Here is a 24,437-nt window from a genome sequence, read left to right on the forward strand (position 1 = left end):
AGTCTGCTCTTAACTGGAACACTTTCCACCAGAGTGATTTCTAGCATGACTCACCCGCTTTCTCCTCTTCGGCGGTCTTGGAAAAACACAGGGAGCATACATTTAATCCACTTACAAATGTTAGAAGCTGACACATGATTATGACACATCAAATACATATTTGTAGTATTTGTAATAATAAATACAACAATGGATATGGAACAGGTTCACAGCATTGCACAGACTTTATCTAGTGAATGTATTTGTAGCAATACTATGTCATTGGAGATTAGATACTAAGTATAGAAGGTTTCACTCCTGCAGGGCTGAGTCCACAGTTAGTACACAATAGGATTAGTGACTCTTAAACCTACTAGATGTGATGCTGACCGCCTTACTACTTTCAGTGTATGTCCGGTGTATTTGTGCAAGATAAAATAATAATAGCAACCGTAATAATAATATAATATGGTGTAATGAAATATGAGTTAATAGAAATCTGGAACTGTGGGCCACAAATCAAGGTGTGCCCTGTTTCTGATTACTTTGATCACCTGAAGCATTTCACAGTATTATAACATATATCCTGCTTAGGTAATGAATGGTGTACTGTACATCATAGAGCTATAATGTTAGGTTATGTGTGTTTCACAAGCATGTCTATTCTCTATAATGACTGGATCAGTCAGGGACATCAATCATAAAAAAAATACATTCATCCCCTGCAAAACTATTTGTTGCAGGCAGCACAGGTGTTTAGGAAAGTGGTTTTGGTACCATTGGTGTTCTTGGTGAAAATTACATCCAGGGGGCCTTATACCTATATTTGGTCTCTAGCCCCATAAAGAGCTATATGTGTGTGAGGGGTTCAATGTGAAGAAGTCAAATATTTTTGAATCTGATCTATTTAACACTATTTAAATCTGCACAACATGAAGCTAAAAGACTAGTTTTTCAAATATGGCTCATTTTCAAGCAGGCTTTAATTTTCTTTACTTTGAAATTCTTCTCAAAGCCTGCCAGTTTCGACACTAAAACATCTTTTATACATTTTATTTTTTACTAAAACAATATGAAATGACCAATAGGCAACACACGTCAAAAAATGCAGTGACAACTTAGACATCGTCTTTTATTTTCTCAAGCACCTTTTTCCACGTGTTCATGTGCCTCAGTGGACCAGACGTCCCTCTGCTGGAGAACTGCCGCACTCAGACGTGGCTCGACCGTTGCTAAGAGGATTAAACCGCAACGCTGATTGGTTGAGCGTACACTAGTGAACCAATAGGAGGAGTCGATATATTTCTAGGTTTTTCATGGAAAGCGTCTAGTTACGTGAAGTTGAGTTGGAGATAACAAGATTTCGATGACAAAATTAATCTCTTTTTTATAAAACTAGACTACAAAACGCTGTCAGTGTCTCGCTTGAAACAGAGCTTTGCCACGCGACAGTTCTGAAATGAGCTGTCCTGACCGCGGCTCTCATCAATCCTAATGTCACATCTCTCACCGAAACGAGGAAGTTTGTGGAGGACCATGTCATCCAGATTCAACTTCAGCTTCAGAAGAAGAGAGACGAAACAATTTGTGAGTCTCCTATCGCGTACATATGATAATATAAGTTACATTTTGTGCTGGGTTGCTTTAGCATGTGAACCCTGTGATGTAACGTTAGTTGTGTGGTAAATGTAATCGTGTGTGTTGTTGTGGTTGTTTAGCGGAACATCGCTCATGGCTTGATCCCTGCTGCCACCATTGCCCCCAGACCTGCTGTTCCCCGCACTCCTCCCCCACGAAGCCCCAGCCCCTCTCCAGAGAGACCCAGGTATACCCACATACCTTATACCTATCCATTCATATCACTTTTGTTCTCCTCCATCACTTTTCTCATCTCTCAGTGCAGTTATGATGTTGAGAGTTTATTAATTCACTCATCATTAGCCATAATGTTTTATACAACTGCCTGTAACGTTACATACCTGTTTCAGTATCTTCACACTTTTTTTTTAATCTGTAAACCTTGTAATCTCTTTGATAACTGTCACAGGTCTGCCTTGGCAGCTGCTATATTATCTTCGTCCCTGATGGGCCGTACTGTTGCCATTCCTCCTCCACGCCAAAGGTCCTGCTCTGAAAGTGACTGTTCACGTGCAGACAGCCAAACTGGCTTTGAGCCCTATGCTGCCACTGCACTTTATACCAGGTATTATAGTGCACTGTTTCATTGACCATGATCAGAGATTCCTAACCATTTATTTTGCCAGTGGGACACCTTTGACAGGAAGTGTTTACCTGAAGTCCCCTTGAAAGTTTAAGTTAATATTTCAATAATTTAACAAACACATCCACATGTACATGGTTCTCTGATGTCCGTTAAAGAAAATGGTCACATGATTGGTCACACTTTTTTTTTTATCTTGATTGCTTTTATTTAAACTAATTCGTCTATTTAAATTAGTTTTTTTTTTTTTTTTAGCATTTTATTGGTTTGGTTGGATTTTTTTTTTGTTATTTCCTTTTCTTACTTATCAGTGGTGGTGACTATGTCAAAGTGATGTCCAGACTAACCCAGAATGATGGCAGAAATGTACAGTTCTAGATGATATTAAATTATATTAATGTACTGTAAGGAAAATTTGGTAGTACAACCCATATGATGTATTTTCTTAAATGAACGGAACACAATATATATATATATATATATATATATATATATATATAATATTTTTTTTTTTATTTTAAGATTACACTGGTGCCCTTTTCAAATGAGGACTCACAAACGACAAAAAAGCAACATAAAGTTGTTGTAAACCTGGACTGTGACTTGAAAAGACTTGTGCTCTATATTCCTAATCTTCTGAAGCCATACAATAGCTGGTGAAGAGCAGGCCAAACTTTAAGTTGTTATTCACTTGCTATTCTCACCTTGGTGCATTCATGAATTTATGAGATATGTAGTAAGATCAATGAACTTTCAATGAACTGATCAGTTAAAAATCGGTCTGCCTGTCATGCAGAGCTATCGTATGACTTAAGAAGACTTGAAATATAGTGCATAAGTCATATGGACCACTTTTATTATACTTCTGTGGTGCTTTATTATCATTTTTGAAGTTTGGAAAACAACTAGTTTAGTCTTTTGCAATTTCTCCTTTTTCATACATGGAGGAAAGAACTTACTGACACGAGGGCGAGTTTCATTTTTGTGGGAGCTAATCCTTTAAGTGAGTCTGAAAGCACAATCATTGTTATTACATCAGAATCACTTCTAATCAGGGTAACACAGCAGGATGCATTGATTTTAAGTGTATAGGCATTTTTGATTCAGCAGAAGGCAGAGTTGTTTACTTACACATTTATTAGTCTTTGGTCTGATTGCCTCTCCATGATAGGATGTGTTACAGACAGCGGTTTAAACAGCATTAGCTGGTTATCACATTTTATGCTGTTTAAATATGTCAGCTTTCTTGAGCGAGACATGCAAAATAATGTATTTGCTCTCTCACTTTAGAGACACCTGGCCAGATTCAGTGACAAGACCCCCTGTGCCTTCCCCAGGACATTCTGATGATGACGAAGGGGGTGACAGTGATCAGGTGGAGGCAGATGAAGATCATGTATATCAGTCCCTTGAGAGACAGAGCAGAACTGACGACATAAATGATGTATACGGCGTGCCATTAAAACACAGGAAGGTACAGTTGTGAATGTGTGTTTGGTTGGGTCTGTGTATGGAGTGCTTTGTCCTGTCAAGCATTTGATGCATTTACTAATATCCACCATGAGGTGGAGCTTCTGATTCATTCAAATCCTGCTCTAAATCAATACCTAGTCTGAGAAAATAAAGAAACTAAAGAACCTGCATTAACCTGCATTTATGTTCATCATTATGTATATTTATATAGTTGACTGGCTAAATTAATCTCTCTGTCAGGACGAGACCAATTCAGACGTTGATGAAGAGACCGAAGACTCTGCATTTGATATTGTGTCTCCCCTACAGACTCAAGGTTAGAAGTAACAAAGAGTGTTAAAATATATTTATGAAAGTCATTCATGCTCAACAAGGCTGCATTTATTTGATCAAACATAAAACAAAATAGTAAAATGGTGATAATTAATACAATTGAAAAAAACTCTTTTGTCTTTAAATACATTTTAAAATATAGTTTATTCTTGTGATGGCAAAGCTGAATTTTCAGCAGCCATTACTGCCGTCTTCCGTGTTATATGATAAAAATATGTTAAATATATTATAAAATCAATCTAATATCCTGATTTGATGCTGTGATGACTCAGTAATAATTTTTTCAGGAGTCCTTGATGAATAGAAAGTTTAAAAAATTCAAAGCATAAATCTTTTGTAACAATTTAAAAGTCATTACTGTTGCTTTTGATCAATTAAATACATCTTTGCTGAATAAAAGGGGATCAGTATTCCTCCAAAAGTATTGCAGTCATGGATAAAAAAAAAAAAAAAAAAAAAAAAAAAAAAAAACCATGAAACCAAAAATTAAAAACACAAGAAAAAATATATTGCACTAAATGTAAAAATGAAAGCAAAGTTTTCAGAATAGCAAACAGTGGTCGCGAATCAACTGATTCGACTGATTGGCTAGAAGAGCTGTCAGTCTAGAACTAGTGGACCAATGATGACGCTTAAGCCTGCCCTGATTTACATGAAACTCTAACTGCAACTTAGGAAGCGCAGAACATGGAAACGAGCCAAGTGAAAAACAGCATTAGCATAAAAAAAATAACAGGAAAACAGGATTTAGTGTGCAAGTCGGATAATTTTGCACTAACATTTCAGTTTTGTGCAATATGATTTTAAATGTGTTTAAATTTTTGATTCATACTTATTATTTTTTTTAATTGCATTATTAAATTTTTGATTTACGCTTATTATTTTTTCGATCCGTGACCATTGTATGCTATTTTGAAGATTTTGCTTTCAGTTTTAAATTTTGTACAATATATTTTTTCTTGGTTTTTAAATTTTGGTTTCAGTCTTATAATTTTTTTTATCCATGACTGCAATAGTTTTGGTGGAAAATTTATCCCATATGAGAGCCCTAGTAATTTTGCAGTTCATGGCTGTAATTAATACAATTCTGTATTTCAGAGGAAATTGTGGTACAGGAAGGAGCAGCTAAAATGGTAAGAGAGCCTCTCTTCACTTCAGTTTTAATGAGAAGCTGAAGTCATTGGGCCCTATCATACACCCAGCGCAATGCTGTCATACACTTTTGCTAGTTTCAGCCCAATGCAGTTCTCATTTTCCTGTCCTGCGCCGCATTGTTTAAATAACAAATGCATTTGTGCGCCCATGGGCGTGCTAGTCTAAAAAAGGAACTGAAAATAGACTGCACCATAGACCAACTCAAACCTAGTCTAAAGTCAAAGGCACAATATTTTTTTGTTATTTAAAGAACGTTAGTAGAAAATGCGCCTCTGGGCGGCTCCACAACGCACGTTCACTTTGGTTATTACACACAGGGACGCGCAGCAGCACACAAACATTTTTCAATATGAAACAATAAAAGATTGAAATGCAAAATTTTACTATTTTGTAGGCTACATGAATATAAAAATGCCTCCATGTCATAATGGATATCCATTGCGTGTATCAGAATTAGGCTACCTATTTGCTCACACACGAGCAGCTCGGTTTCATCTCTGGAGACGCGTTCTGTCTTTGCAACTTGCAAATTCGTGATGGCATGAGTGTAACTGCCTTTTAAAGGGAATGGAAGCTGACTCTGATTAGTTTATTGCACATTACTCCCAAAAAACACCTATTACTCATTAAGAGAATAGGGACAAACCGTTTAGACCATGCGCCCGGGCGCACTGACCGTTTTCCCGTTGTTAAGCTAGCAAAAGTGGATTCGGACATGCCCTGAGTGCACCTGTGCCGTGCGCTTTAGACCATGCACTTAGATCATTAAAATATGGCCCATTATTTTGATTGTTAATTCAGGGTTCAAAGCTAATTTTTTAATGCTGCTAGGAATGTTAATTATGTTGTGGATTGGTCTGACTCTGGACTAAATGTCATGAAGCCCCAGCGCTCAACAAATTCTCTTAAACAGGGTAAAATTACCCTGGTATAAAAGGGTGAGGTTAAGGGCAACTTTAAAAAGGTCAAGACAGAGGTTGTTATCAGTAAAGACCGGGCTCACACTACAGGTGATTTAGGCTGATTTACCCCTCCCGACAATCTTACACATATGTATAATCTAGCACATGTATATGTAAACATTAGCTGAATGTCAATGACGATCTGCTGTGTAAGATCACGTGAGGTGCTCCCTCTGGCACGATAATTTTAATAATATCTTGTATTGTGTGAGGTGCTACAATTTTCAAATCTTTGTGCATGTTCAAGATTTGCGAAAGGAAAATCTGTTAAGACTCCTTATGTGCATGCTGCAACCAGATTTCATGATCAGTTAGGATTTAAAGTGTTTTTTTTTTTTTTTGCATTTAATTAGGTTTCTGCCAGCTCAGAGAAGCTGGAATGAAAACATGCAGCCAGTTCATTATGGGCTGTCTGAGTCTGAAACTGTGTCATCCAGCGAGTTACTTTGATTTGCAGCCGTTTGCTAGATAGCTCGCTCTTTGAAAAAGACCACCTCCTGGCTTAAAGGATTAGTGTTTTTGAGGAAAACATTCCAGTATTTTTCTCCATATAGTGGACTTCAATGGTGGCCAATAGGGTGAAAGTTCAAATTGCAGTTTCAGTGCAGCTTCTAAGAGCTCGACCCGATCCCAGCCTAAGAACAGGGGTCTTATCTAGTGGAACGATCAGTCATTTTCCTAAAAAAAATACAAATTTATATACTTTTTAACCACAAATGCACTAGCTCAACTTCACGCATTGCGTAGTCACGTTGGAAAGGTCACGTGTGACGTAGGCGGAACTACCGACCCAGTGTTTACAAGCAAACGTGCAAAGAAAGTCAAATGCCCTTTTCAGAAAAGGTAAAACAACGATATCTGACGATTATGAAGTTGGAGGAGAAATGAGATGGAGTTTTTCACCCTACACTACCATGGCCGTGGGAACTAGGGGTGCTGAGGGTGCAGCAGCACCCCCCCACCACAGGGCTGGGTCTGAGATTTGTTTTGTGGTTAATTATTTATTAAACTGACCAGAAATATATACCCTAGTCCGGTTGTATTTTTCTTGGGTGCCTTGCAGCGCATCCCTACATCTCCCCCTCACACTCACAGAATTTAATGTGAAATGTTCACGCGATATTACCATAATTTTACATTCTGACTTGTAAAAACAATTCAAGTCCTCGTCCTTTTTATGAGCCATTTTCTGAAGCTTCTCAAGACGGCACCCCATCCATCACAAAAGCACAGCTCTAGTCTCTGGTCAAATGCATTCAAACCATTTTATCCCAATGTAATCTATTAACCACATATCCACATATCACAACGTTTTAGGCAAGTAGGCAACCATATTATGACATAAAATATATTAATAAGACAGAATTTATATTTAGCCTGACCACGTTTAATAAAAAGACATTTTAAGTTTAATTATAACACCACATGTCCACAATTATTCAAACAACGGCCAAATTATACAGCGAGCAAAGAATATTTACATTATCAAAGAATATCACTGAATTCAGTCTAGCATGAATGTAAGCACTCTAAAAATGCTAAAAGTTATAATCAGTGATGCTGTCTGAAGTGTATGATGAATTAATCTACTATTTACATCGCATGTGCATCTGCACTTTGTTGTTTCTGATGAGAGAATTCGGCAATGTGCACTGACCAAAACATTACGTATCAGCGATGTTAATAATTGGTTAAATTCCCTTTAAATAATAGAAATATTAAAGAAAAATGATTGAACTAAAATCACAAGAGCACAAAATGTTTTCCTCAAAAACCTTAATTTCTTTGCGACTGAAGACGGAAAGACATGAACATCTTGGATGACATGGGGGTTGAGTAAATTATCAGGAATTTTTTATTCTGGAAGTGAACTAATCCTTTAAAGGAGTATGAATGAAAATCAGACAGGATAAGAGAGAGTGGGAAGGTGTTTAGACTGGGTGGCAACAAGAGAGAGCTATTTCTGACCCAGCGATTCAGTTATTTCTGGAACAAGAGACTATCTCAACCATTCTGATTCATTATTCAGTAAGTGGCTCTCTGATATGACAGCAAATACATACATTCTCACACACACACACACACACACACACACACACACACACACACACACACACACACACACACACACACACACACACCCCCAATTAGGCCATGAGAACCTGTTCTTGGTTAATATGCAGACACACGTATGCACATGAACACTGACCAGCCCTTTGCCGTATCATATTTCCATGTTGTCAGATCTGAATGCTCTCATTCCTGTAGGTGCTTTGAGACCTTTACCAGAGGATCTGCAATCTCATCTCTTAATGAGGAAAATTGCTCATTAGTAGAGATGAACTGCCTCTAATGACCAAGCCCAGTGCACTTTTCACTATTAGATATACTTAGTAATGCAGTCTGTTTCAGTCTGTGGTCTTTGATATTCTGCAGTAAGAAACCTTTAATCAGTTAACTTCTCTCTGTCTCCATAGCAGCCATCATTGCCACGACAACCAGGATCAGGCTCTCGTGGGAGCATGGCATCTCCAGGTACGTCCCCTGTCTGCCATACATTATCCACCATCACAACAGCTGAACTCCACAGCAAATCATCTGCAATGTCATCTGTGCTAATTTCAGAATCTTTTTGTCAGTCAATGTGAAACGTGCACTTTTTAAGAATCCTCAAGGCTTTGAAAGAAAAGCAGAATTTCTGTTTAGTTTTGACAGAGAGCAAATTAAGGACATTGTGAACACCTAATTGTTGTCCAATTTATTTTAGGCACAGCTTTCAACAGACTGGAGACAAATAATGTGGTTACTATGTGATACATTTGTGAGAGGCTCATTGAAGTTTCCTAAAGGAAAAACAAAAAACAGAATAAAGCTTCTGCCAATTTAACAAACGTCTTCTTATTCAGCTCCTCTCACAAGCTTATTGTTGTCAGCAATGAGATATGAGGGAGATGAGACTATAACTATAATGACTATGAGGACTGAGACTGGAATTACCTTGACATTTGTCTTGATATATTCCCTGCTTCTCCTCTTCCTCCACTGCAGTAATTTTGTTTCTTTTTCTTGTTAAAGGGTCATATGGTGCAATTTCAATTTTTCCTTTCTCTTTGGAGTGTTACAAGCTTTTGGTGCATAAAGAAGATCTGTAAAGTTGCAAAGACTGAAGTCTCAAACCCAAAGAGATATTCTTTATAAAAGTTAAGTCAACCACACCGCCCTAAAACACCTCGTTCTAACACGCGCCCACATCTACATCGTGATGTGGGAAGATTTGCATAACACCGCCCAAATGTTCACGCAAAGAAAGAAGGCGTAATTTTTATTCTCGCTGTTGCCTCCGCCGCCATGTCATGGACACGCTGTGTGTTTGTTGTGAAAGCAAAGCTAGCTTGTTTGGTCTTCCAAAAGAGGACACAACTAGAAATCAGTGGTTAAGTTGTATTTCAACACTGTTCCAGAACAATTCGACCCAAATATTCAGATGTGTGCAGCGCAGCGGAGGAATAGAACTGTTTCCTGGAAGAGTAGCCTACAATGCCAGTGTCTGTTTCTATAAAGTGGGACAATTCCAACTTTGCAAGGACAGTCTGGCGCTTCTGACTCACAGTCTGTAAGTACGTTTACATATTTAAAGAGTTTGCCACTGATGATTCAAACGCGAGTTTTGAGCAGTGTAGAGTAGTGCTTGTTTGTCGTTTCTCCGATCACAGGTGCAGACATGGTTTTATGTTTACGCAGCGCGATACACAATGCAATGCATAAAAACACAGTATAAGCCATTATAATCAGTAATTATGTCCCCACTGGATGAAACAAATGCCTCGTTTGTAGTGGGTTTTGTTGGTTTTGTCCTGTCGTGCCGGGAGATGGCATCACCGTATGGTAAGGGGCGTAACATTTCCGTCACTCGCTTGAGGTATTCAGCCTCTTTTCAGAACGATGAGCTTTGTAAAAATCGATGCGTTTCAGAAGGCGGGGCATAGAGGAGAAACAATAATGTACAGTACATGGAAAATAATGTGTTTTTTGAACCTTATACTGCATAAAGACATTTCATTACACCAAATAGACAAAATAATGTTATTTTTAGCAACATCATATGATCCCTTTAATATAGTGGTGACTGTAAAGAGTTTTTAAACTTACTCCTTAAGAAGATGTTAAAGAGGAAATTGCTGTTAAGATTTAAATGTAATTATGCTGTGTGCTGTGTTGGCAACAGGATTGTTAGTCATGAAACATTAACTTTTGGCCAAAAGAAAAAGAATATAGGCTACAATGCAAATGATGAAGATTCTGAAGGTGCGTAGTGTGCACACTTTACCAGACATACTACATGTGTCATTTTGGCATTTGATTTGTTCACGCTTTGACTTATGATGTTCTAACTCTAAATATAATTTACTCAAAAAAAAAAAAATTTAACAATGTGGAAAAAGTTTTGTGGTGCCGATAACATTCATACTGCCCAGTTCATAGTTAGCCCCTGTATATTTTTTTACATTTTAATATCTTATGGCTCCACTTGTTCTGTGGCATTATTCATGCATACAGTAGAGATTAGTGAAAAACAAACCAAAATGTAATTTATTATTTAAAGAAAATCCTGACCTTGGCCATTGGTCTGCTGTGCACAACTGCACATTCATGAGACTGTATTAGTGCCACAGTTCCTTTGGCTTGCCAAAGAAAAGCACACAGATACACTGTTTTGATAAATCAAGATTAATACACAAACCACCTATGCCACACAGTATACATGTAATTTTTGTTTTTCTTCAAACCCTTTCATACACCTCCAGAGCACTTGGAATATATGGCACAAGGAGCAAGGTCCACAGTTTGAAGCTGGTTGCTATTCACTGCCATTATAAGGACGAGTTTGAGCAGTACTTTTTATTATTATTATTTTTTATTTTATTTCATATTTGTTTGTTTTTTTGGTCCGGAAAAGAAGGAAGGGCATGACTTGAGTTAATGTTACTTTCCATGTTACTGTTCATTATTTTCACAATACATTTTTTTTTTCACATGTTGTGACTTTTAAATGAAATTACTAACTCATTTCATGTTTCATTATATTGATATAGTGGAATTAGTGTTTGGTTGCAGAGTCAAGGTCAAGTGGCAGATGCAAGCAGACCAGCATTAGTTTAGCATAGTGGAAGGATGGATTTATCCTCTGAAATAGAGCATGAAACAGCAGGTCTGGGCACTTGCTTCAAAGTGATCAATGGACAGTTGCCAAGCTTTTTATGCACCAGAAGAAAACTGCATTCTTAACAGCTACAGAGACTTCCAGTGAAGGTAGAACTTTGCTAAAGGAGAAAATGAGGATGACCTTGAGGTCTGATCTAGGGCTGAAATCTTGTCTGTGTTTGTAATGTTACAGACTAAAGGCACAGACAGATCAAGGAGAATTAAATCTAGATTAGAAGCAAGGATGATACAGCACCATGTGGGCTTTTCAGCTCCATATCCAATTTTAGGCTTTGTGAGAGTCAAGCAAAATGTCTTCAGTAAGGATGTTTGACATAATATAGTATTTACTGCAGTCTATACCTAGAATTTAATATTGTACAGGATAGACTCACTGTTTAGTGAAGAAATAACATTTCTGTTGTCATTTACTCAAGTCCCTTCATGTCTTTCCAACCCTTATGACTTTACTTCATGTAACTGCAAAAGAATGTCATTTTCTTGGAAAACAGCACCCAAACCTAAATTAACCACATTTATTATATTTTAGGGTTTTTTTTTTTATCCTATTTTAAGCTTCATCCTCGAAAGCATTAGACCCCGTTAATTAAAAATTGCATGCATAAAACATCTGTAGGTCATTCAAAGTAGGTTATGAAGTCAGAGAGGATGGAAGAGGGTGAACAGTGGTAGCGGAGGGATGGAGAATGATTTGTGTGGGATGGATCCGCATGTGTTAATTGTGGAATGATATCTCAGCGCATGATGTTTTTTCCACCTCTTCTCTGACCCATGCATGTTGTGGTGGTTTTCTGATTCTGATTGAAGGACTTGAAGTGGAGCAGCAGGAGAGTTTAGAAGTAAAGTACACCACAACAGTTTTAAGTGGCTAGTGTTTGGGGGTGGGGAGAGGGGGGATAAGTGTTACAGCTTTTAGAGGTATCAACAGAAGGAAGTACTCAGTAGTCTGAGGAAGTGGTTGAAGCAGGTGAGAAACCACAGAGGATTTCACTGAAGCTGTCTGTGGATGGGAGAGGGGAAGGTGTGAGACTGTAGGTGTGAGATTCAAAGGTATTCAGACAAATGAAGGGTATGAGAGTACATGTGAGGGAGAAGCAACTGATACAATATGAGGTTGGTTGCCAGCCATGTGTTTTTTGGCGAACAAATGAATGTGAAAGATTAATAGTCTAAGGAGATGTTGTAACCGGCGTACTGGAAGATTTATAGACATTGGCAAATAACAGAAGAAGAACACTGTATTGATGAAAGTTGTTGGCTAAGACTGCTTTGAGCTTAATAACGGCATTCATTACATCTGTGTTCAATAGATATAAGAATATGCATGAGCTTTCCTTGACAAAAGAGATCAAAAACGTACACTATCATTAAAAAAAAATGTTTTTTAACCAATTAATGCTATTATTTAGCAAGGATGAACAGATCAAAGTGATAGTAAAGACATTTATAATATTTGCAAAAGATTTCTGTTTCAAATTAATGCTGATTATTTAAACTGTCTGTTTATCAAAGAATCCTGAAAAAAATGTATCATGTATCAAATTATTAAGCAACACAATTAAATAAATGGATAATAATAAGAATTTTCTTGAGGACCATTCTAATATGCTGATTTGATTTTTGAAGGATATTGTGATACTAAAAAACTATAGTAATGTCTGCTTAAAATTGATTTGCCATCAATAAAGAATAAATGAAATTTCAAAATGTTAAAATAGAAAACAGTTATTTTAAATTGCAATAATCTTTTAGTTTTACTGTTTTTACTGTGTTCTTGATCAAATAAATGCACCCTGGTGAGAATAAGATACGTCTTTCAAAAACATTTTAAAAAATCATACCAAATTTTTCAAAGGTGTATAGAATTTATTTTTAATTAAGATGATGGACTACCTTAATTAACAGCTCATTTACTCACTCACTCAATTATCAGTTATACTTATTCTGTTGTAAAATTACTCATTTATTTGCCCAATCATTGTATCGATGTATACATCAATGTATTGCCCAATCAGTGTATCACTACTTCCCTTACCTCCATGTTTTATAAATGTTTTTCATATTATTTTTGTCAGAGCTTGATGTCTGGAGTGCTCAGTCTCACAGATCAGTGAATACTTCGAAAAGGAAGACCTCACGAATGAAGGAAAGTCCAGTGAGAGGGAAAGAGAGAGACAGCAGTCCGGGTGAGGGGGCATGAACTCTATTCTTTGACATCTGACCTTTCCAGCTCTTTTGTCTTTCTATTTAATCATTTCGGAGCTAAAATCTCCTTAATCATGGGAAAAACACAGCATGCATGGCCCGGAGTGGATAACTGCTTCATTTTATTGTTCGATAAATTATTAAGATTTGTGCATTGGAGTGGAGGTTTGGCTAGCACTTGTAAAGGATTTTTGGGTGAATTATTATTTTTGTGGCTGTTTTATGGAGACGCTGGAGAAGAGATGTTTACAACAGAGTCAGCAAATAGAGCATCTCCAGCAGGAGATCTGCCACTGTCACACAGAGAGAGGAATCTCCACAGGTGCCTCCTCACACGCTGCTATACATCCCACAGCGCTAACAAAGCCTATCCAACATTAAAGGGATCCTTCCCCCAAAAATGAAAATTCTGTCATAATTTACTTATTCTCATGTTGCTCCATATGCGTATGACTTTCTCTCTTGAGTGGATGGTGAATTTCTGAAGAATATTCCTGCCACTGAATGAAGACTAAGGTCCTAAAATCAGAGTTTTTGTATGACCTCAGAAGACTTTCGATATAGACGTATGGACCACTTTAATGTTGCTTTTATAATATTTTAATGATAGTTTTGTTTCCTTTTGGAAGCATGAATGTTCCAGTCACCACTCACCGTTCAGTAAGCATGACTTGCACAGTCTTCATAAATTATCCTTTTTAAGGGAAAAATATCATACAGGTTTTGGAATAGCATGAGGAGGAGTAAACAATGACAGAATCTTCATTTTTGGGTAACCTATGTCTTCAAGCAACCTAATGTGGAACAAAATCTACATTGCAAATAGGCATAATCTTCAACATATGCCTACTTCATTTCAAGCAGTGTTCTGAGCAGTAATTTTTGACAACTGAGCTTAAAATCATTTAAACAACCGTTTTTTAATGAGACTTTTGCTTTTTTCATACTCAGTTTCCCCTTTTTTAGATACAACTTTCTAATTCTGGGTAGGATTTCTAGAACAGCAGCCTTACTTTTCCATGGTTCACATTAATGTGATAGCATTACACACCTACTGATGATTTGTCAGCTGCACATTCAGGTATATTTTTACATCATTTTTTGTGAATAGTATCTAGAAACTATTGTGCAAAAAATTCCCAGGAGGTCAGCAGTTTCTGACATACTCAGTCCCCTCCATCAGTGACCAACAATCTTTCCACAGTCAAAATCACTTACTGTAGATCACATTTCTTCCCTGATCTGTGCTTGGGTTTCAACAAACAATGAAACTTTTTAAAATGACTGCATGCAGTGATTGAGATTACCTGATAAGTTATTTGCGTTAACCAGCAGGTGTACATGTGAACCTAATAAAGTGGCAACCGAATATACTGTATGGGTGTTTCTTATACTACAGGCATTTTCTCTCGGGCTTGATTCTTATTAAATATAATAGATTTAAACTTTTCTCTTTTTATATGAAGGTCACGTCTTTAAACCTGTTTGGGATCACTTCATTATTCATTTTGGCATTTTTTTTAAACAGCTTTTATACTTTTATTATTTCAGTGTTATCCCATATTAATATTTTTATGTGAAAATGTGAAAACCCATCAAATCGATTAATATGGCATCCTGAAGGAGGCCTTTCTCTAAATGTGTGTGCAGCCCATGTATGTTTCACTAGTTCGCCTACTCATCCGGTCTTGATGGTTAATGGTAAACAAACTTCTCAACTCCAGGCTCAGCTTGAGCTACGAGTTCAACCCCCAATAGTACTGCATAGAAGGAAAATACCAGAAATGGAGGAGGAGATGGGGAGGTGGAGGGATGCCTGAAGAATTGTCGCTGGGACAGTGCAGTGACTGTTCCTTATATGGGCTCATAATGATGGTTGACAGGACTGAATGTTTAGGGTCCTCCCGAACATACTATTAAATTCATGTAATATTCATGTTTCTATTATTAGTCAGCTACCAACAATTATTAGTCACAACCTATAACATTTTTCCCCAAAAAAAAAAAAAAAATTAGCCTTAAGGCAAGTGAATCTGTTCTAGAAATGTTTAAGATATAATTTCCAACACCAAAATAATAGTGATTTTTAGATGTGCTGCAAATGCTTGTTTGTGGCTGTTCAGGTGAGGAAAAATTAATGGATAGAATTTTCCCATGATACAGAAGAATCAAAGTGGCCAGTTGAAGAAACACCCTTATATGTATATATTTCTGGGTGGGAGTTCTTGCCTGATTTATTTATTTTTTTTGCTGGTTTAGTAGTGTGTGGTTTTGCATAAATCAGCTCTGATCTAACTATGTGCAGTTGTGTGTGTGTGTGTATAGGTGAGAGCTCTGAGTTACAGAGTCTGAGGCAGCAGGCTCAAGAGCTGGTGGATGAGAATGATGGGCTGAAGATGACGGTTCACCGTCTCAATGTGGAGCTCAGCAGATACCAAGCCAGATTTCGACCACTCACCAAAGACGAGGTAAAAGAGCTCACTGTACACCATTTTCAGGGACCAGTTTGAAAGCGTTTTAAAGGCAGGTCTGTAGGCTCAAACTCAGCACTACATTAAAAAGTCAGGAGTTTTGAAATGTTATACTTTTCCAAAAGTTACAGTGAGTGTTCCCTCCCCTCCCCTCAACTAAACATACATATTAATGTATATGTAATGGATGGGGAATCTGCATTTTCTAGCTTTGTGTAAGTTCTCAGTGCTCTGTATATATCAAGAGGAGAGAGCTACGATTCTATAAATGCACTTTTAAGTGCTTGCAAAAGATTATGTGTGGTACTTTCGCATACTGCGGCAAGAAACATGCCACACAGCCTTTAATTAAAATTCTGGAGATGGTTCTCTGAAATTATAAATTTTTGAGTTCATGTACGGGACATTATATCTGCATTATTATATCTCGCTCGCCTTATTCTCTGTTTTGATGCGAGAGATTGGTGCTGTGTGATAACTGAAGTGAATTGCTGCATATCTGCATAGACTGATTCTGAAGGGCCCCTGGAAACTATGCTTCGATTTTCTTTATAACTAATGAAAAAGAAATGGGCTCTCTGAATTTTAGTAGTATCTGACACTGTCTCCTTTCAGTCTTACAGGGTGTGATTAGCTGACACCAAAGTAATGATATGCAGCTCTTTCTTTCATCTCCTACTTCCTGTTTAATGCAGAGATGATAGTTTGCAGGGTATTATAATTTCAAAGGAGCATTAACCAGCGAGAGGTTGAGACCAGATCTGTGTGTGCACGTGGAATCAGAGATTGTTTCTCCTTATGAATGCATTATTCTTCTAGCGCCTCTGAGATGGTGGGTAGCTGAGACACGTCCAAAAATTATAGACCTTCATTTAACAATATCACTATTAATGCTTTGGTGACAACAGTATGTTGTTTAAATATGCTGGGATTTGCATGTAGGAGCATAATATCGAAAACAGCTGATGTGTTGTAAGTTTTTATGAGTCTTTATGCAGTGAATGATAAGTAGAGAGCACTCGAGGAATTGCATAACTGAGCTTCTTTAACAAAGCCTCAGAAGAGTTTGACAGCCCGAAAGCACCATGACCTCTTTGCTGTCCATCTTTGAAGGATCAAAGATCTCAGTTTTGTCCCGCTGGTGTCATTTTATGAAGGTGGAAGGGACAGACTAATCTTATTTTATATTGATGAGGGCTGTCTGAACTTTGAGGCTGTCTGGCTCGCTGGTTCACCGAGAGAATGACTCTTCTGATTGCTCAAATACTTCAGTATAATATATTAATCTACTTTTCATTCATCTGTAAAGTATTCAGATGCCTGATATGTTCCCCATTTAAAGATGAGCTTAGGGCGAACAGTCTCTAACTGCAATGAATAGAGATCTGCTGATCACAGAACTGAAGCTCTTTCTAAAATATTCCAATTCCCATTTTCACCTCTCAGGAGGTTTCGGTTAATATTTTAAATTTAGAAAATGATCATATCAGTTCTGTTCATTTAGTGCAAATGAACATTTGACTGTCCTGGACTCTTGAACTCTGGTTGTTAAATGACTGACTTTAATCTGAGCACCGGTGTGTGGTTGGGCAGATGCGAGCGGATGGGGAGAGTGGAGACAATGGATAGGCTAAATATACTCTGTCACTTTAGTTTCAGGTCAGTAGCCTGGATCTCACACGCTCTTCTGCTCTTTCTCTCCCGCTGCCCCTCCTTCCAGCTCAGCAGGATTGAAATTTTAAGGAAATTTGGTCAGTTGTCACATGGGCTTCAGTTAAAGAAGAGTCAGACACATGCTGCCCTTCTGAAACTAGGCTCTCTCTGTCTCGTTCTAGCTCTATCGACCAGCCTTTGCTTTTTACAGTACTGTTGATGGCTTCCCTTTCTAGCCTAGTGGATCAGTGTACCTCTGAATGTGTCTGAACACTCTGTTGAGGGCCAGGCCACAGGAAGCGTGTATGGGAGGGCTGCTGCAGTGATTAGGGCAGTGGAAGGCAACACTGCTGCAATGTGATTGAGTCATTAAGCCTGGGGACTCTCAGCAGTGTTACTTTGAGTCTAATTAGAGATAAAAAGTGCATTGCACACAGGATCACACTACACTTTACAATACAATTATTTTAGAATATGTAGCATTTTTAAAACTGTATAAAGAATGACTTATTTCTAATTAATTTAATGACATATAATTTGGTTTCATTGTAACAAAGATTAATCCATAGGCTAACATTGATGTCTTTGTGCAAAAAAATGAAATGGCTCATGCATGGTGCTTTTGTAACAGTAAATATCAGCACTTTGAAACCAGCCCACTGCGCCATTCTTTATTCAAACAATTATAGATCACACAATTATCACACAATAACAGATTTAGAAAATAATCCAACTAAGCATTGTGATTGCAGTCCCACAGGCAGCCTTTTAAAAATATCTCTCATTATGAATTTTTTTTTTCTTTCCTGAAATCTATATACATTATCTGTTCAGACCTCAGTTGAATCTATTCCATTAAAACAGCATTGGACCTAACTCATGAGGAAAGTTGTCTCATAAGGGCTTTTTCACATTAAATTTAACATGTAAAATGCTTAAAAAAATAAAAAATACATTGTATTACAAAGCATATTCATATTTCTGGACCACAGTGTTAGTAAACAGAATTGCAAAAAACACATAGTTTCTACAACACTCCCCCAGGTGTGTGTTTCCAAAAATCAAGTTCCAACATAGTTCAGTGATTCAGTGTTTGCCAAAACCATAGTTCTAAAGAACATTTGCAAAGAGCATCGCAAAGTTGTGTGGTTAGAACTACACTATTTAACTTGTGGTTGGAAGCTAACATGCAGTACAGTCTATATGTGTCATTCTATGGATATGGAATGTAAGAGAATGAAAGAGAGAATGAAAGCTGAGTGCGCATGTGTGAATGTGTTCTACTACTCCTGGACAGTTCAAGTGACAGATATGCCCATAAAGACTATGGTTTTGGGAAAGAGTTGTGACTAGGTAGTTAATTTCTCAAAGGCATCGTACTATTGTAGTTAAGCTGCAAGTTACATTGTTTTACAAGAAATGCACTCAGGAAGTCTGTCTGTAACTTGCCATCTGCCCTGATGTGTTGTAAATTCACAGGAATCATTGCCAATTCATAATTTTCGTATGTATGTGAAAGGCCACAGAGGTCACTCACCAGTATCAAACCTCTTTAATGTTGGAAACAACTTCCTATTTTAGCTTGAAATATAAAAAATGTCAGTAGTCATCGATCAATGTCATCTTAATATAAAAACAAAAGTGTGTGTTTTGAAGGAAGAGAGAAAGTTGCAGACCATGTCACGCTTACAAAATTTGTCTCCTAAACTCACAATGGCAGCTTGTCCTTAAGCAACTTCTGAGCTTCATCAGCTTTGAGCTGTGTGTGTGTGTGTGTGTGCGCGTGCGTGTGTCTCTCTGTCCGCGTGTGTGTTTCTCTGTCCTGAAGGGGCCATTGGCTCATGTCACTTGTGAGTTCTGAATTGTCCTCTTGCATCAGCGTCTGAAAGAGGCTCATCTCTCATTTTTCAACTTTACTCAAGAGTCGTTCACACAGAATGCATTGTCCGTTTAAGAACTGGCACTTTTCTTTAATTATGTTGTGTAGTTACAGTACTTTTACTTTCACAATATCTATAGGATAAATGGTGTGAGATAACGTAAAGGCTCAAATGCATTTCTTGTCCTAAATTTCCCAGAGTGCTCACCTAAAATGCCTGCCAGTGAAGGGACCTGCACCTCCTTGGCTGGTATGTACTGTAAATTTATGGTATTCTTTAGCTTTCACTGTGTGTTTGTTTCATTTAGGCTATACTGTCCATACTGTCTCTTTCTAATGTTTCTTACTGGTTACTTATCCTAAGGTGATGCATTCACAGGCTTGTTATGAGGACATCTCTTAACAAAATGCAAATTTCTTATATGTGCCAATGTGTATTATTTAAAAAAGACAGTTATGTCCTACTCTTGTCAGATTATTTTACCTCTTGTTGTTGTTAGACAGAAGAGAAATGTAGAAGAGATTTTTTGGTTTATTTGTTTTTGTTTAATGATATGGTTGTACTCTAAATTGTCTTTAGCTGGATATGAAATATTTATCACCCCTGCTGCTGGCCTATGAGGACCATCTGAATGCCAAAGACAAACTCCTCAAGTTCTGTGAGGTGAGTTTGTTTGTACCTGTGTGAGAAGGGTAAAGCTGGAGTTAGTTTACATATATTTGTGTTGATTTGCAAGGATTAATTTTCTTTTGGGCATTCAAAGTGTATTAAATAACAATGACAGGACTATGTCTGCTTTTATCTGTGACATATGTTTTGGGAATTTTAAAAAATCAGATACTGGAAAGGTAGAAATGTATCACCTTATTGTGATCATTTTCTATTGTGTATATGTGTGTGTGTGTATGTGTATGTATATATATATATATATATATATATATATATATATATATATATATATATATATATATATATATATATATATATATAAGCCAGTTAGTCTTAAATTAAGTTCTTGACAATTATATACAATGAAGAATATGTAAAATAAAGTAAATTAATACAATGGATTAACCATTTTGTATGGTGTGTATGGTGTATAAATATTTTGCAGCTAGTTTGACTGCCATGTCATCCTCTCATCCTCGAGTATATAGCGTAGTTTCTTATATTTGGGAGTAAAGAAAGAAAAATTCAATGCTGCAAATTGTGGAAAGAATATGTCTCATACAGACAAGAAGAAAGTGTTTCTCGTCCTCTATTTGATTCAAATCACAGTGTTTACATAGTCGCTGTTCTTTAGGAATCCAGGATTACTCTATTTCTAATTATTGGTCACTGAGTCGATATTCTGAAATAATTTGTCTTTCTTTGAATTGTTTAGTTGATAAGTAATTTGCCAATTCTGTGGTTCTGTTTAGGGCCGAATAAAACACCGGAGTTGGTTTGGTGGTCAAATAAGTTTTTAAATTTTTCATCATAATTATACTTTAGATTTTTGTCAATTTCTTTATGAATGTTGGGGTTGTGGTTGGAGTCAGATTCAGCTTGAGTTTCATTCATTAGTTTAAGCACGAGTGTATTAAGAGAATGAGACACTGTGGGGGTTTTATTGGCAAGAAGGGCTTAATATTGAATAGATTGAGTGTCAGATTGACAGACTGACAGACACTCTAATACAGAGCCCCGCACATGGCATGCAGGAAAAAATAGTAGGCTAAATCGTGTGCACGACTTACTAATTCGTTCCCTCAATGTACTAAAACGTGCACATGATTACTATTGCGTTTCCTCGATTTACTATTTCGTTCACTCGATTTATAAATTGTGAGCACGATTTACTATTTTGCTTCGATTTATTTGCTAAATTGTGCGCATTATTAATTGTGTGGACGGTTACGCAATAGTAAATCGAGGGAACGCAATAGTAATCGTGTGCACGTTTTAGTACATTGAGGGAACGAATTAGTAAATCGTGCGCACAATTTATTTATTTTTTCTTGAATGTCATGTGGCGGGCTCAGTAGTTTAATGATTGCATGATATAATTTGATCCATGTTTTAATTTTTTTAATTGACCAAACCATGATTTTATGGCATACAATGCCCTCTCTAATAATCTTTCTCTCTCTGGTTTTCTGTCTTTGAGTCTCTCTCTCTCTTTCTAACACACTTGCAGTGCAGCCAACACTGCCACCAGACTTGCCACCTGCCTTGAATTTAAAGATCTTCCCTTTCAGAGCCACGCATTATGTTTTAAAGGGAGAGACAACTATTTTTTTACCACCCTCTCTCTGTGGTCAAGGGTTGAAAAATCACATCCATCAGTGATATTTGTGATAAGTATGTCAAAGACAAATTCACGCAAAAAACGCAAGTCCCAGATTCTTCTGGAAAAGATAAGATTAAAGAGATTCATTCCTGTGTCAAGGTGTTATTTTGAAAGCTTAAACATTGAGAACTAAACATTGGTTTGGTGAGAGCTGAGGTGACTTTTTCACTTTGTGCACCTACTGTATGCTGAAGTTTCAGATGATCTCTGGCTGAGATGAATACATTTACAGTGACGTTCATGCATACCAATATCCTTACTTGAAGTATTTTAGTTGAGTTTTTTCCATGGCAAAATAAACACAGCCTGTGTTTCTTCTGACAGGAAGAACTTCAGAGTCTGAGAGCTCGTGCAGAGGAGGTAATTCAAGAAAATGAGAAACTTCATACTCAGGTCAACAAAAGCAGCTCTGTCAGCAACAAAGAATGGTGAGTATGAGTGTGTTTCTGTGTAATGTAAAAGTGTATGCATTTTTGTGTGCCTGGAATGAACAGTGGACTGAAATTCCCTCTGAGAATTTTGTTTCACAGAAATTAGAGGGGAAAAAGTGAAAGGGAAAAATGTCCAGGGGGATTGTGATAGTCCTGAGGGCGATAACAAAAACACGTCATCTTGTCCTTGAAGCATGCCTCAATCTGCTAGCTGTGCTCTTAACACAGGATGAATAGCCTGTTTGATTATGACTGACAGTCATAAGATTGAGGATGTTTCAACACAAACAGACTGAGAATATATGTAATTTTCACTGTTGAAAACAAAGAAAAAATATAAAATACCTGAATTGTTTAATTGTATTCAGTTGTATTTATAGTTAATTAGGTTTTCTCTCTTAAAGTCATGAAATAATCTGACATAAAATGAAAATTCACCTTATTAGTTTTCTATATATATGTTATTGACCCTATTGTAAACAATTCATGCATATGTTTCTTTTTCTGTTCTTTTTTTGACCTTGTAATGTTTAATCAAAATCATAAGTCCGTCTTCTGGTGAAATGACAGACTTCTCTTTAGTGACTTATTCCAGATTACGGTATTCATTTAGTCTGCTTAAATTAGACTGTAAGCTTGCATTCTGTGTTGCCATGGGAGCAGTGTTTGCATCAGTGTGTCAGACGTACAGTAAAATTGCAGCTTGATAAAAATTCTAATTGTGTGTCTGTAAATGTGAATGCGAGGAGCAGGAACTTTTCTGCATAGTTTCATGAGAATGTCAATATGAAAACAAAAAAAACTTTCACTACAGCACTACACCACTCCCTCAGAAATACTTTTTCCTTTTCTCTGAATTTCTGAATTTAAACCTGTCATTGAGTGTGTGAGTGTGGGTGTGGGTTTTAACCCAAAATTTAGAACTCGGGAAGGTAGTTTGTGGAACTGGAATTAATGTGTATGACCTAGAGAGGTTCTAGCTTCTGTCTTTGCATTAATTGCCAGCTGTTACAGTCAGCTCATCTTTTTCATCATCAGTGAAAGAACTCTCATCACGCTTGCCAGCCTCACGGTTCATTCAAACACTCACACAGGTGTGTGTGTCTGTCCGTTTGTGTGTGTGATGTGTGTAGGAGGCACCTGCAGGAGCAGGCTCGCTTGGTGCTGGAGGAGAATCAAGTATTGATAGAGCAGTTGGAATTACAGCATGCCAAATCTAAAGAAGCCCACAGCAAACATACACAGGAGGGTATGGTACACACAATCACACCTCATACCTCTTAATGCTCTTGGATTTTTTTTCTTGCCTCCTAAGAGCCATACAAAACTTCTAGTCTGGCTTTGAGTATAGTCTGACAGCAGATGTAGTCTCAGCTGATAGTAGTTGCTAACCAAGCCACAACAAAAACAGCTCAAGATTAATGCTGTGGATTTCAGATACAGGCGCTTCTATTATATTTATTTCATGATAGTGTTTTATTGTTGAAGTTTGCTTTTTTTGTAGCTCAAGAGACATAATGTGTTTCTTAATTTTAAGTATCAGCTTAAACATGAAAGCTCCTACCCTTACATAATAGTCTCGTAAGCTTTTCGTAGATTGATTCCCCCTGAAACATGTAAATGCTTCAAAACAATGCTGTTTGTTTGAGCTTTTCAGCCAGTTTAGAAAAGCAACAATGTGTCAAACAATGGATTGAATTTGGGGAGGAACTAAAGGTCTGTTTACATCAAGAACTATAATATCTATATTAATGTTGACAGCAACAGATGACATTTGGTGTCAACATAACTCAGTGAGCATTTCAAGTCAGATTGATATTGTTTGCTTATTAATGTTTTCATCACTCATCAGCTGAAAATGTGTGTTATTGTTAAGGGTTTAGTAGGTTTTCTCAACTAGGGCCCTCAGAAAACTTTTAATGGGGCTACAGGATGACTTAAAAGTATTTCAATTATTAATATATATATATATATATATATATAATACAACTTACTAATATTCAAATTCTGGAACAACAGTAATGATAAGAATTGCTTGAGATGTTTATGAGATCTCATCTTTCTTAGAGATGGTTAATCTTACGATCCTGACTTTCTACATGTACTATATCTTCTATAT

General features: G+C 37.1%; 1 protein-coding gene across 1 annotated transcript in view; it reads left to right on the forward strand.

Annotated features, from left to right (window-relative positions):
* The first annotated feature begins 1,465 nt into the window (after positions 1 to 1,465).
* LOC109051913 (centrosomal protein of 89 kDa-like) overlaps positions 1,466 to 24,437 on the forward strand; it is a 65,548-nt gene continuing 42,576 nt past the window's right edge. Inside the window, 13 exon segments of the mRNA XM_042760373.1 lie at positions 1,466 to 1,566; positions 1,698 to 1,804; positions 2,027 to 2,182; positions 3,491 to 3,674; positions 3,914 to 3,989; positions 5,105 to 5,139; positions 8,601 to 8,658; positions 13,422 to 13,532; positions 15,877 to 16,019; positions 19,754 to 19,804; positions 20,135 to 20,218; positions 22,212 to 22,315; positions 23,452 to 23,567. Of these exon segments, the coding sequence (XP_042616307.1) occupies positions 1,474 to 1,566; positions 1,698 to 1,804; positions 2,027 to 2,182; positions 3,491 to 3,674; positions 3,914 to 3,989; positions 5,105 to 5,139; positions 8,601 to 8,658; positions 13,422 to 13,532; positions 15,877 to 16,019; positions 19,754 to 19,804; positions 20,135 to 20,218; positions 22,212 to 22,315; positions 23,452 to 23,567 (1,318 nt within the window). The 5' untranslated portion in view covers positions 1,466 to 1,473.

The sequence above is a fragment of the Cyprinus carpio genome, chromosome A7, assembly GCF_018340385.1.
Source record: "Cyprinus carpio isolate SPL01 chromosome A7, ASM1834038v1, whole genome shotgun sequence".
In the NCBI taxonomy this organism is placed as follows: domain Eukaryota; kingdom Metazoa; phylum Chordata; class Actinopteri; order Cypriniformes; family Cyprinidae; genus Cyprinus; species Cyprinus carpio.